Source organism: Capsella rubella, unplaced genomic scaffold (assembly GCF_000375325.1).
Source record: "Capsella rubella cultivar Monte Gargano unplaced genomic scaffold, Caprub1_0 scaffold_4, whole genome shotgun sequence".
Taxonomy (NCBI): Eukaryota; Viridiplantae; Streptophyta; class Magnoliopsida; order Brassicales; family Brassicaceae; genus Capsella; species Capsella rubella.
This window is the reverse complement of record NW_006238920.1, coordinates 7,200,228-7,213,788: the sequence shown is the minus strand read 5'-3', so window position 1 is coordinate 7,213,788 and position 13,561 is coordinate 7,200,228. Positions and strand designations below refer to the sequence as shown.

At 36.2% G+C, this 13,561-nt stretch overlaps 6 protein-coding genes and 1 non-coding gene across 8 annotated transcripts; 4 read left to right on the top strand and 3 right to left on the bottom strand.

The window, feature by feature from the left end:
* Nucleotides 1-110: 110 nt before the first annotated feature.
* On the bottom strand, nt 111-1,738 carry LOC17889254 (DNA-directed RNA polymerases I and III subunit RPAC2). Of its 2 annotated transcripts, XM_006295182.2 has the most exons (4): nt 1,656-1,738; nt 1,381-1,542; nt 497-573; nt 111-400 (listed from the first exon to the last, which is right to left on the bottom strand). In XM_006295182.2, the coding sequence occupies exons 2-4, from the start codon at nt 1,479-1,481 to the stop codon at nt 210-212; spliced, it is 369 nt and encodes a 122-aa protein (XP_006295244.1). In that variant the 5' UTR covers nt 1,482-1,542; nt 1,656-1,738; the 3' UTR covers nt 111-209. The 2 variants fall into 2 exon arrangements, with proteins under 2 accessions (XP_006295244.1, XP_023640050.1); XM_023784282.1 differs by lacking the exon at nt 1,656-1,738 and having other exon boundaries at nt 1,381-1,614.
* Nucleotides 1,739-1,788: 50 nt separating this feature from the next.
* Nucleotides 1,789-3,297, top strand: LOC17889787 (mitochondrial import inner membrane translocase subunit TIM10). The gene is made up of 6 exons (XM_006295275.2): nt 1,789-1,876; nt 1,959-2,020; nt 2,290-2,342; nt 2,751-2,789; nt 2,895-2,964; nt 3,074-3,297. The coding sequence occupies exons 2-6, from the start codon at nt 1,976-1,978 to the stop codon at nt 3,122-3,124; spliced, it is 258 nt and encodes an 85-aa protein (XP_006295337.1). The 5' UTR covers nt 1,789-1,876; nt 1,959-1,975; the 3' UTR covers nt 3,125-3,297.
* A 28-nt stretch (nt 3,298-3,325) lies between these two features.
* Nucleotides 3,326-5,954, bottom strand: LOC17890087 (phosphatidylinositol:ceramide inositolphosphotransferase 3). The gene is made up of 11 exons (XM_006294664.2): nt 5,688-5,954; nt 5,492-5,581; nt 5,152-5,238; nt 4,996-5,064; nt 4,825-4,905; nt 4,644-4,715; nt 4,487-4,547; nt 4,284-4,386; nt 4,109-4,204; nt 3,972-4,018; nt 3,326-3,660 (listed from the first exon to the last, which is right to left on the bottom strand). The coding sequence occupies exons 1-11, from the start codon at nt 5,718-5,720 to the stop codon at nt 3,530-3,532; spliced, it is 870 nt and encodes a 289-aa protein (XP_006294726.1). The 5' UTR covers nt 5,721-5,954; the 3' UTR covers nt 3,326-3,529.
* A 118-nt stretch (nt 5,955-6,072) lies between these two features.
* Nucleotides 6,073-6,145, top strand: TRNAV-UAC. Its single transcript has one exon. It is a non-coding gene; the product is annotated as a tRNA-Val (tRNA).
* A 121-nt stretch (nt 6,146-6,266) lies between these two features.
* Nucleotides 6,267-9,956, bottom strand: LOC17889682. Its single transcript, XM_006293606.2, has 3 exons — nt 9,691-9,956; nt 6,868-9,208; nt 6,267-6,789 (listed from the first exon to the last, which is right to left on the bottom strand). The coding sequence occupies exons 2-3, from the start codon at nt 9,115-9,117 to the stop codon at nt 6,469-6,471; spliced, it is 2,571 nt and encodes an 856-aa protein (XP_006293668.1). The 5' UTR covers nt 9,118-9,208; nt 9,691-9,956; the 3' UTR covers nt 6,267-6,468.
* An 885-nt stretch (nt 9,957-10,841) lies between these two features.
* Nucleotides 10,842-11,552, top strand: LOC17888098 (17.6 kDa class I heat shock protein 2). Its single transcript, XM_006295076.2, has one exon. It carries the CDS (start codon nt 10,924-10,926, stop codon nt 11,413-11,415), a length of 492 nt encoding a protein of 163 aa, XP_006295138.1. The 5' UTR covers nt 10,842-10,923; the 3' UTR covers nt 11,416-11,552.
* A 435-nt stretch (nt 11,553-11,987) lies between these two features.
* On the top strand, nt 11,988-12,416 carry LOC17888064 (heat stress transcription factor A-4a). The gene has a single exon (XM_006295433.1). The coding sequence runs from the start codon at nt 11,988-11,990 to the stop codon at nt 12,414-12,416; it is 429 nt and encodes a 142-aa protein (XP_006295495.1).
* Nucleotides 12,417-13,561: the final 1,145 nt, after the last annotated feature.

The window sequence follows — 13,561 nt, the reverse complement described above, 5'->3', positions numbered from 1 at the left end:
TACACTCTTGGTTAATTTTGCTGGATTAGTGGATACACAACAAGTGTGTTAACTACGACAAGATTTGCAAGTTTAAGTTTAACATCATGCTTTTGGGTTACTTTTATAAGTCGAGGAGTCAATTTTATATATTTAAAGGATAAATCTGGATTTAAGATCAAAAGTCAAAACAGTACTTAATTGAGATTACAATTGTGTAGTTTATAAAATCAGTTGCTTTCAATGTCCATGGATCCAAATAGTTCTCTCTGCCTCTTAAGCTCTTCTTCAGCCTCCTTTGCCTTACGCTCTTCTTCAGCCTTATACGCAGTAACAGCTTTATCAAAAACGCTTCTCACATGTCTGTTTATTTGCATTAGCTCTTGACATGCATCTTTGAATACTTCACTCGCTGGATCGCCTAAAAATCACAGAGCCAACGAGTACTTCGTTGTTAAGACACACAGAGAGTAACATAGCTAAAATCTGATGAGAACAGGGCTATGAAAATGGTTACCTGTTGTCTGGACTCGGATATTGACCTTCTCATGGGAAGGATGCGGGATGGTGTATGCACCCACGGTCACTCTCGGACTACAGAATTAACAACAGTAATGGTTAGTGGCATAATCATTCATTACACAAAAGCAAATTCTCCAAGATGAAACAACATTATCAATTCCAACAACCTCATTAACAAGATGATGGAGGTTGAATGCCAATCAAAGACCTTTTTCTAAATACTTGAAGATGATTTGGCAAACAATGAGAATCTCTAACGAACATTTAATCAAAATCAAGTTGACAATCAAAAGTATAATGGCACAAACATACAATGTGCACACAGATCGTTCAATCATAACCTGAATTTGAAAACGAAACCACATTTTCAATTCCAATAATCTTATTAATAAGATAATGGATGTTGAATAGCAAGTGAAAGACATTTTTCTAAATCCTACCTTCGAGATAATTTCAAACAAAGAGAAGCTCTAATCACATTTAACATAAATTGTAACCAACATTTAATCAAAATCTAGTTCACAATCAAAACATCACAACACAAAACATCACAACACAAAACATACAAAGTGCCCGCAAATTGGTTCAGTTACTATAACTCCAATCTCAAAACTGATAATTCACTAGATTATCTTCAAATTAACTCATAACTCAATAGGCATATGGTACAGAGAGGTCACATACTCATTCTTAATGAGAGAAACTATGAACTCAATAGCAAGCATTAGAGTGTCAAGAACTAAGTGTCTAGTAAGCATTAGACAGTCAAGAACTAACTATGAGATTATAAAGCGAAAGCCTTTATATGTGAAACTTGTATAAGCTTCTTCAATCTATTGATACAAAACAGATTCAGAAGGAGTTAAAGAAAATACTAACTCTTGGTTTAGCACGAATCGAACAGCGTTAGCAAGTGTGTGGTCTTCTTCTGTAAGAGTAAACGTAGCGTGGCTGTTATTGGTGATTGAACCGTGCTCCATATCTCAGCTTCTTGCTACTAAAACTTCTCTGGAAACTCAAAAAATCAAAACCCACCACCAGCTAGAAAAACAAAGAAAGAGAACGAATTCAATTAAAATCTCTGAATAATTAAACAAACCCACAAAGAAAAATTCGAAATTGAAGTTGTGCGAGTAGAGAAAGAAGATACCTACGTTAGAAAATTTGCTAAAACCCTAGAAGCTCCATTAGTGAAACACCCGGCGTCTTTTAGTCGTAGAGAAGCTCAATTTTTTTAGCGTAATTACATCTATGCCCCTGCGTTTGATGACGTGTCATTTTATGTCTCTTAAACCCTAATTCGGCTGTCTAGGAAAAAAAAAGAGAAGCCTTTGTGTTCTTTTACATCTCACTTAACAAAATCCCATTTGAGAAAGTAGGGATTTTTGATCTTTCAAATTCAAGTTTTGAATTATAAAGTTTCGATTTTTACGAATCTTTAATCTGTTTTTTTTCAGGTTCTGCTAAATAAGAAATGGCTTCTCCTAGTCCTTATCCCCCCGGCGTTACTAAGGAACAGGTTCTGTTTTTTTTTTTACTCGTCCTTTGTTGTTAATACATCGTAAAGCTACGATCTTTGATCTAATTATACAATGGAGCTTTAGTTTTTAGCTGTCTTTATGATTGACATTTAGGTTTCTATGTTTTTGGCTTTGCTTAGGGTTGAATTGTATCTTCTTGATTCAGATCTTTAAGCGTAGGACACTGCCATTAATTGTACAAGTAGATTTGGATTGGTGTTCTTAAGTTTCTCATTTTGCTTTTTTTTTTTCTCTTGAATTGAATCAGGCGATTAGTATGGCACAAATGGAGATGGAGTATCGGGTGGAACTCTTTAACAAGTACTGAATTAAGACCCATTTGGTTTATTTTTTCATTCTGAAATAAGCTTGTCTGGTATAAGATTAGAGATTGAGATGCACTCTCCTTTAATTGGTATCCTGATACTGGGTTGAATTTGTGCTGATCACATTGTGTGGGATCTCGTTTATTTCAAATAGTGATAAAAGCTAGAGGAATATAAGTAATATAAGTTTGTGACTTCTTTCATTCTGTATAGTGTATACCGTTACAATGTCTAAATTGGTTTTCTTGTGGGTGATATTGAAATCTTTCCTTTAGAAATTCTTGATTTAGGTAGACATGTTATGTAGAGGTTAAACTTTGATAGCCTTGACTTGGTGGTGTTCAGTGAATTTGCCACGCCCTGTATTGTGTTTCTTCTGATAGGCCCTGTTTTTTTAATGCAGGCTTGCTCAAACATGCTTCCACAAATGTGTGGATAAAAAGTAAGCCTATTCTCTTTTTAATGTTTTCTAATGATCTCTTGGTTCTGGTCTGCATTGTTGGGACAATTTTAAGCTGAGATTGTTTAAAATCGATCTGATTCCCAGGTACAAGGAAGCTGAGTTAAACATGGGTGAGAATAGTTGCATTGACCGTTGCGTTTCCAAGTACTGGCAGGTTAGGTTCTTGTCTTAACAATGAACGGTTCCATACTTCAAAACTTCTCAAAGCTGACCACAATTTCTCAAAATTAATACTGATGTTGTCTTCATGTAATCGTTTTCAGGTAAATGGAATGGTTGGACAGCTTCTAAGTGCTGGCAAGCCTCCGATGTAATCCAGTTTAAGTCAATTATTATAGACCAAAAGATCATGGAGGGAACAATACTCTGTTTTTTTTGTTGTTCTAAAGCTATAATATTGTTTTTTATTGTCAAGCGAGTCGCATCACATTTTTGGCTCTGATTTGGACAAATAATGCAAATTCTCTGTGAACCCATTATTTCTGAAGGGATGAAATGAAATAACAAAATCAAAATCCACGAAACCCATCTATTAATGAGTTGTATAATTTGTATTTTCACTTTGAACAAAGAGAACTTTCTATCCTAGGACAATATAGCACCAAACTTGGGAATTTCTGTTCAGTTTATGACTAACATGCACTCAATAAGTACACAACCATTAGTCTCTAACTAAGATTCTGCTCGGATTTGAGATTTTGATATTGGAAGAGATAACATCAATGACCATCTGCTACATTGTTTTCGTTTAGAAGTCTCTGGTGATCCTCTTTGCTCCTGTTCTTGCTGTCCTTAGTACTCAGTGGGAGTAAAGGCGTCTGAGAAGGTCCACTAGAACGCTCAGCCATTTCTGCAATAAGATAATCGTTCACAGTTTCTTCAAATAAGAGCAAACTGACCAGAACATGTGTCGGGTTTATAGGGCTATTACTGGCAAATAGCAGAGACTAAACTAAGAAATGGTATGGGAATCTGGAATAGCTACGACGTTTATTCAGTATTGTAATGAACTGTTTTCAGTAAGTACCGGGGTAACTATGCACAGAAATTATCAAACAAATTGCAGTCTCAAGTTTCTGCAAATATTTATGTGACTATGTGCGGGGAAACAATCTGGTGTTCTTAATCTTTTGGGAGAATGATTGAGTTCTTAAAGAATACCTGGAAGTTTGCTGTCAACGTAGAACATCACAAGGTTCACAGTATACCTGCAGAAGAAAATGTCAAAATGTTGAGATAATTTAAGAGATTCAGTTTTGCAAAAAAAGTGATATTTGATTTTTCCTATTTTTTCTGACCATGCAACAACAATGTCAACTGTGTAATGTTTCCTTGAAGCTATGATCAATAGGCTCTGTACAACTGCCATAAGCCAAGCCAGATGCTTGATCCACCTGGGAATTTTACATACATGAGATGGAAAAATCTAGTGAGAAAGGATGAACTTTTGTAGAATGATATATGAAACAGTACCTTCGTGTGCCATATCGTTGATATGTGCGTACAAACACTAAGGTGAATATTGTATGTGATGAAAATATTAGATCTCCACAACCATATATCACTCCATCAGGAACTGCATTTTGAACAGAAACAAACCATAATCAAATGCCACTTTATGAGTTATTCTGTACCAACTAAAAAATTGCAAAAAAAAAGATGCAATTCGAACTAACAGTTAATCAAAAGTACTTCAAGAACATTCTTCGGAGGCGGAATCTTGGCGAGCTTGGAGCCCTAACAGATAAATTTGATATACCAGGGAGAAATCAATACATAGCCAAAAAAAGTCACAACTAAGAAACCAAAGCCTAAACACATTGAGAATCATACCTCTCGACAATGATAATTAGGCCCAGGAAGCTGTGTTGCAAAGAATGTGATAATCCTCAGACTTTGAGAAGCCTGAAAACATATGAAAGCTTAAAAACCTCCCCAAAACTAAACTAAAAGCAGATATTATCTGCTGTGTATGTATAAATAGAAGAATCAATGTAGTGTAAGTGCAACTTACTGCTAAATAAACAAAAACTCTGCACCATATCAAAACTGTACAAATCTTTTTACTGTGGGAAACAAAAGGATGAAATGTCCACTGCAATCAAAGTAAACCGCATATTAGAGCCATTAATCCATTACAGCGAGTTGAGGGAATAAAATAAGTTACCTCAGAATGGAAACTTACCAAGATAAATGATCCAAAGATAGTGACAAACACAGTTTCACTGACAAAGGCTTTATCTTGCCCAAGTTCCTGAGGAACACATATCAGTTACCAAACAAACCAGAGCTACGATACAGAACAAAAATTACCAAGAAAATTCAAAGCAAGCATACTAACTGGAAGAATAAAGAAACCGGCATCTTGAAGAGTTGGACCAGGTCGGTGTAAGTAGTGAACTCCATGAGCAGCAAGTCCATGAATGTACTGATTTGAGAAGGACCAAAAACATATGTAAACAAGATTTACAAACTGAACTATTTCTAAAGCTCCCACATTTGCTGAAACAATAATTCACCATAACTCGTTGCTCTATCAAAACTTCAATTTAATCAAATCACCAACAAATTATAAGCTAAAACAACATTGCAAAACTATAATCTTAACACAAAACATGGATAGAGCTAAAACCAACATTTTAAGCCATAAATTAGGTGGATGAAGAAGGAAGCTAGAGAACCTGAAATACAAGTCCAGCAAGAACAAGCTTCCATTTTTCGGCAAGGAGAGAACCTTCTAATGTTGCTTCTGTGTAAATTCGTCTCCATAGCTTCACACACACACACAAAAAACCATTGACACATGACTAATAAACTTTAAATTAATTTCAACAATTTTTTTATCTTTTGAAAAGAGAGAGAGAGAAAACAAAATACCTTAGGAGCCTCGCGATCAACGTAAAGGGGCATGCTTTAGATTGAGAACGAACATTAATCTCTATAGCAATCGATCAAATGCAAATGCTTTAATAGAAACAGAACTCGATCCGCAGATGTGTCACATAAACGAAACGCACCGACCAGTTTGATTCACCTGAAAGAATCGATAAGAGAACATTCCCAATTCAATAATTTTTAATAAGGAATCGATTCAAATGGGTCTCTGTTTGTCTTGTCGGAGAAAGGATTCAGCTTTTTGTGCAATCTACGCAAAGGAGGAACAAAGGCAAAACATTTGTTGTGCCAATTTTTGTAACCGCTCAATTACTTTTCCTAACATTTTATCTGTATATATATACTTAAATGTAAATATATAACAAAAGGTGCTGTGGTGTAGTGGTTATCACGTTTGCCTTACACGCAAAAGGTCTCCAGTTCGATCCTGGGCAGCACCAATAGTGTTTTACTTTTTTTTTATGAACACAGTTCAACAACAAACACTAAACTAAACTAACACGACGAGTTAAGGAAGTCATCATCACCGATACTGGAACTGTTAGAAGAAAGAACACAATGTAGAGGCAAAACAATAGGAGTTTTTTATTTGCTTAAATATTAATGTGATTAAAAAACAAGTTTCACAAATTTCTATATAACGTAATCTACTTCCACGCCGTAATTACATTGAACTTACGCTTCCCCCATCAGAGACTAAAAAAGAGAAATATATATAAAGAAACATATATAGCCAGATTTATTTGACGAAGCAACTAAACGGCTAAACCCTTCCCACAGGAGACAAAGGTGGGTGGTGTGAGAGATACCTAGCAGGAGCCTCAGCTTCAATAGGACCTGAAAATGACTTCAACCTCTCGTTTTGAATCGATGACATCTCTCCTCCATAAGCTTTGTTGTTGTCTACACATGAAGTATTATTCGGTTCTGTTGTCTTTGACGGATTCCGTCCCTCGTTAATCGCTATACAAATGGAGAATGCTTGCAAGAGTGAAAGTGATGTATTGTACTCAACCGCGTAAACACCTTCTCTGTATGGAGTGAAACTCAAGAATGGCTGGTTGTTATTATCATGTGATCCTCCCTGCAACAAATTTGGATTAGTTTCAAAATCAAGTCAGAGGTTGATGTAGTATTGACAGATTTGACATGTTATGGAAACCTGAAAGAAGAGCTTAAATGCATCTGAAGTGGAGGGAGAAGGGTTTCGGGGTTTATTATGCTGATTTGTAAGGATTCTAAGGTTGCAGCCAATGTCCCAGCCTCCACAGTCACATGATCCACCTGATTTCCATCGTTGGATCAGCGACGAAGGCCCTCCTTTGTGTGGGAGACTGTGAATTCCACTTGGAAGTACCACTGTTGCGTCAACATCTGCAAAGTAATCTCCAAGTGTGGTGTCTTTTGTTGAGCTTGTGTCAGAAATTTTTGGGATCTTGATCACCATGGCAGCTAGCTCGTTAGTCCGCTGCGATTCAGATGCAAAGAGTACAAATTCTCTGGTTGTGAGATTATCAACAGCACTTTCTCCAGCGAAAATCAGAGGCTTAGAACCGGAAACTCTCATCTGAGCAACAATGTTTGATGTATACTCTTGGTTTTGCATCTTCCTGCCGTGGTTCATCCATTTTCCATTTTTCTTCTGTACTTCCTGTACAGTAAAAAACGTATACTTATGTCCATAGTCTTCCTTTTCTGGCGGCGTCTGTTTTCTTATTGTGGCTGCTGTAATACTTTGTTCCTTTTCAACCGCAAAAGTGAAAAGTGGTTGATCATTCTTAGATGTCACACGAAATAGAGCCTGAACAGTTGAAGTTTTTCCATTACTCGACAGAAGGGATGAAGATGGTTGACTGTCAGAAAGCATATGCTTTTGGTGACTCAAAGGGGCATCCTTTTGTGATGGCTCAGGAGATCGACATGAATGGCTTGATTTTGGTTTTATTAAAGGATCGAGTAACCTTCTCAATGGACTGGACCTGCCTCTGTTTACTGCACTGGTTTTATCAATAGAAGAGCTGTCACTTAAAGAAGAGGCAGATAGATTGTCTAAACCAGCTCGTGATGAAATAAGTGATGCGCTTAAGTGGGGAGGAGTCTGGGCATCTTCAGTGTTGGAGTTTTTGCTGGACTTTCCAATGCTGAAGCTGAGTCGACGAAACGGTGAAATGCTTCTTGCTCTTTCAGAAACAATTTTAGCTGGTTTCTGATCTGACTGTTTGGGCAATGTTTCTGCTGACCTTCGATCTAGAGTCCTGCTCCTAGAGGGACTCGATTCAGCTTTTCTTGATCGTGGAGCTGAACATGATCTTTCTGAACTCAAGAAGCTGATACGCTTTAAGAACGGTTTACTTCCATCAGCTTCACGTCCAGAGTCCAGGACTGCAACCTTCCCATACGCCAACTTTTCTGAGAACCCCTTTGTTTCTGCCACCCTCTCAGCCAGCAACACTTTAGAATCATAGAACTTGGACAAACCAATAATCTGTTTCTGAGAAACAATTCCTGGTACAAATACAGCAGCAGGCTTTTCTTTTCCAAACAAATCATGAACACGAGGATTTCGGATTCTCTCTTCCATCTTCTCTCCTTTTTTCTTAAAGTCCTCGGCTAGATTCCTTGATATTATCCTTGTGCAAGAAGGACTATCTGGCTTTGATGGACTCAAGAAAGTTCTGGTTTTTGGAGCAATCTTAAAATCAGAATCTTTCATGTCATTTGGTGGCAATGCAGTTGCACGAGGGCTTTGATGAAACTGTCCATCTCTTATTGAGGTATCTCTTTGTCTGTCTGTGATGTTTCCTGGCAAAAAGCTATGACTTTCGGACATATCACCATCATCTCGAGGTGGATCCAAATCTTGAAAATTATCTCCAGGCTTAGATGACATCAGATAATACTGCAATGGAGGGTGATTGACTCTTTTACGAAAAGGAGAAGCACACAGACCTCTGCTGGAGTCAGTTGATGATTCATCAGTCCAGAGTGACGACGATGTGCTAGTGTTAGACAAGGAAGACCTGGTATGCTTATCCACTTGTTTATCACCTGATTGCCTATTTCTTAGGTCCAGCAAACCAATGCCACCAGCTTTAACAACCTTCTCTTCATGTTTTTCATATTTCTTTATATAACTCGGAACATAGGACTTGTATTTCACAAGGTCCCTTTCTCCTGACGCAGTTCTACCTATCCGCGACTTGAGACGGTTCTCCAAGCGTTTAGGACAGACATCTTCAACTTTTTTCGTGATCTCGCGGTGGAAATCGGAATAAGATAACCCGCGTTTATCATCTCTGAACTTATCCGGTGTAAACGACTTTGAGCTTTCTTTATTCAATACTTTCTTCTCAGCAGCCACAAAAGGTGGCCGATCACTCGAACCCTTCTTCGTTTCCATACGGCACTCCATCGTTTCTTGGCCAAAGCACTAACGGTTTCACTCAGATACTCCTTTAGCCTCCCATTCTACAGCAAATGCTCAAAACAATCTTGAGTGGTTTCTGAAGAAAGACAAGAAAAAATGTTAAATAGAGGTCGGTCATAAACAAATACAAAAAAGTACTTCTTATCCACAATCAGACACAGATACACACACACAAGGTAATAAAATCCAGAATCTTCAACATTTAAAGATGGAATCAACCAAAAAAAAAAAAAAAATTATCAGATAGGAACAGCTCCATGACTTAAAGATTCTATAGAATCCATGAGAGATCTGACAAGAATCTCTACAAGATAAAGTTGAGAGAAAAGAAAGAAAAACCTAAGACCAAAATACAAACACTCTTTTACCAAAGAACAACCTTCAAGAGATAAAATTAGAAACTAGAGCCTAGTGAGTGAGAGAGTGTACAGAGACCACCCCAAGTACAACACTAACCACGAAACACACAAAAAAATCTTCATTCACATTTGAGGGCAAATGGGAATAAACATTATTAGCATTGTACGGATACCCAATTAAAAAAAAAAGAAGCTTTACCAAAAAAATTAAAGTCGACGACGGAATCAGTGCGCCGAGGAGGACGAGGACGAAGCATCCATGGAATAGGAGAGTAAGAAGAAGAAACCAGATCAGCACAAGGAAGAAGAAGAAGAAGAAGTGGTCAGATCTCAAATAATCTCCGTGAAATCAGGCAAAAATAGCGCCGACGAAGCTGACCCTATCAGCTACAGAAGCAGAGAGAGAGACCACTAGAGCTATAGAGAGAGAGAAGATTTTAGAGCTTTGTTTAATTTTTGTGTGTAGATAGAGAGAGTGACAAGTAGTGAGAGAGAGAGAAGAGTTGTTGGAGAGAAGAGTGTGTGTGTTTTTTTTTGCATAGCTCGGCCCGAGTCTTTCGTCCAAAGTTGTTCTTTTTTTTTTTTTGGTAAACGAAGAAAGAGAAAGACATAACTTTATCTTTGTGGCCGACGGATTTAGTAAAAAAAACAAATAAAATAAGTAAAAGAAACAGTAGAAGAAGCAAAGGTGTATAATAGAATCGTACGGTTAAGATTCCGTAATGAACGCGGGAATTACGTCATCGTTTTTTACCCTACTTTGAGTGGATTACTAATCACTCTCTTTTATACACCGTTGGATTAAAAACATTTATTTGTTTTTTCCCCTCAAAAGATTTATATAATAATTATACAACAAATTAAAATGGGCCTCTATGGATAGAATAAAAATAATAAATTCAGTATTTTTTATTATACACTTGTCTTTTAAAGCCCATGGTCCATGTAACTCAGACAGCCTTAATTGCTTTGTATTTATAACAAATTCAGCATGTTATAAATATTTGTATTTTATTAAATGCTTTTTAAATGAAAATTTCGATTTTAATTTAGGTGATCCGTATAATTCTGGTTTCATTTTTGTCTTTTGTATCCTTTCTTTTTTTTTTTTCTTTAATATCTTCAGCTATAGTTATTTTGTCACAGGTATTTTTTTCTTTAATATCTTCAGCTATAGTTATTAAGATAGGGCCAGCCCGTTATGGACATACATTTACAGCCCACCAAAGCCCATAAAATACACTGACACAAGTCACATCACCTTCCTCTAGACGTTTCTAAATATTCCCGTAAAAATTCGAGAAATATCTCTGTTCGTGCCTTTAAATATATTCACAAATCCTCTGTTTTTCCTCATCAGAAGTTATATAAAAAAAAAAAACTCAAAAGCAAGAAACGAAACCGAATCAGATTCTCTATAATCCGAAAAAAAATGTCGATGATTCCAAGCTTCTTCAACAACAACAACAACAGACGAAGCAACAACTTCTACGATCCATTCTCACTAGAGGCATGGGATCCTTTCAGAGAGCTAACACTAACAACACCATCTTCTTCACTTCTTTCCCGAGATAACTCAGCCATCGTGAACGCACGTGTCGACTGGAGAGAGACGCCGGAGGCTCACGTGTTCAAAGCCGACTTGCCTGGACTGAAGAAAGAAGAAGTGAAAGTCGAGATCGAGGAAGACAAGAGTGTTTTAAAGATCAGCGGAGAGAGACACGTGGAGAAGGAAGACAAGAACGACACGTGGCACCGTGTCGAGAGGTCGAGCGGACAGTTTACTAGGAGGTTTAGGTTGCCTGAGAATGTGAAGATGGATCAGATCAACGCTGCTATGGAGAATGGTGTTTTGACTGTTACTGTGCCTAAAGCTGAGACGAACAAGGCTGATGTGACGCGGTCTATTCAGATTACTGGCTGATCAAAGAGCTTTGAGTGTGTGATTAAGTCTATCCAAAATTAGAATAAACCACTAATCAGCTTGAGCTGTGATGTATCTAATTAATAAAGTATTGTAACGTTTCGTATAAGTTTATTAAAATGGTTTAACTAGACAAATCTCCTCTTTAATTAACAAAGCACAAAGAGATGCATGTTCTAATCTCAATAGGCAGAAGTGGTTAGTTAGTGTTTAGTAAGCTTATGAAGGTTGATGTTATGCAAAGTGTATCTTATTACATCAATACTAGGATTTAAGAACGAATAATTACAGTAGATATGTGCATAATTACTTTAATTAGTTGTCCCACATCGATTATTATATGTAAGTGTGTTTTCTAACCCCCGAAAAGATTGTCCCACATCGATTATCAAGATTTTTAATCTTATAAACTTGCTTTTATAAATTCAAAACATTGAGGCCCATATTACACGAAGCCTAGTATGATTACACCTTACACCGACAAAAGCACTTCTCTATATAAATAAGGAAAACATAAGCTTCCACCAACAAACAACATCAAAGTCACGATCTCTTTTTTTCTTCTTCAAAAGATGGATAGCGTTCTACGAAGTACTATATTGGGAAAAACATATGACATGGTTGATGATCCTTCGACTGATTCAACGATCTCGTGGAGCGAGAGTGGCAAGAGTTTCATTGTTTGGAACCCTAAAGAACTTTCGAGAGATGTTATACCAAGATTCTTTGGCTTTCGCCGGGACGAAACTGAGTATCCTCGCAATTTCTCACTCTTTGCCAAGTTGCTTAACCGATACGGCTTTAGGAGAGTTGACTCTGAGGAAATCGAATTTGCTGACCATGACTTCGTGAGAGGTGAACCTGATCTTGTTCGACACATATGTAAACGCAAAATAGTTCGGAAACGAGATACTAAGGCAGGGAAAGATCGGCTAAGGAAAATCATGGTGATGAGGAAACCAAAGAGGAAGAATATGAAGAAGCACTATGTATTATTTTGAAATATATTTCCTTGTAAAAACAAATCTTTGTTTAATTTATTTTTGAAAATTTCTTGTTATGTATTATTTTGAAATATATTTCCTTGTAAAAACAAATCTTTGTTTATTTTTTGAAAATTTCTTGTTATGTATGTCATCACGAACAAAGAGAAAAATCGTTTAATCAAAAATTTCTGATTATTGTTTCAATCTCTATCATATCTAGCCGAACGAATTGAAGTTGTAAAGAAAGAAGACGAAATAGTGAAAGCTTCTAGGGTTTTGGGCAAGCCCTTTGACCTGTCGGGTCAAGAACACACAAGTAGTTCATGCCTCAATATTCACACTCGATCATAAATCGAACCAGCATATATAATAGACCTAAGACGAGAGACGTGCATACCTTTTTTTAATTTCTATTTATCTTGTTTTGATATGTATTTTAAGATATCTTGGATACCAAGATAAAGAATGGACTTTTTTCTTTATATATTGACTAACGACGTCCTCATATTCAAACCTGTTAGCCTCACTTATATATAGTGAAATAGGGATAAATCAAGAGAACTAAACACAACTATTGAAAGAAACAGAGGATTTAGAAACTAAATTAAAAACAACATCATACATTCATACTTCTTGGTCCTGTAAATATCCACTATATGCTTGCTTGTATCGTTTTGTTGATAAAATTCTCAAAATAAAGAAACATATTGATGAACTCTTGGAAAAAATGAAAATAAGACTCGAGTAAGCTTATAAGAGATAAACATTATTACTCGCTGAGTAATATATGTATTAGGATTTATCCCGTGGTACACCACGAGTCCATAATTTAACAACTTTGTTTGGTTGATAATTTTTGTAGTTAGTTTATATAGTTTAGTTTTATACGTATTTATATCATTTAAATTTTATATAATTTTATTAATTTGTATTATAAGATTCATAGATATATGTGGTCAACCCGCGGTAAGATTTTGTATAAAATAATATTTTAACTAAACCTGTAAAAGATTTTAAATATAGACAACTCGTAAGAAATATATTTATGTAAAATATTATTATATTATTATATTTTTAGATTTTAAAAAGTTTAAATATTTTAAATATTTTAAATATTCTATAAAACTAAAATTAATTATTATATTTTGCAGCTTTTAATA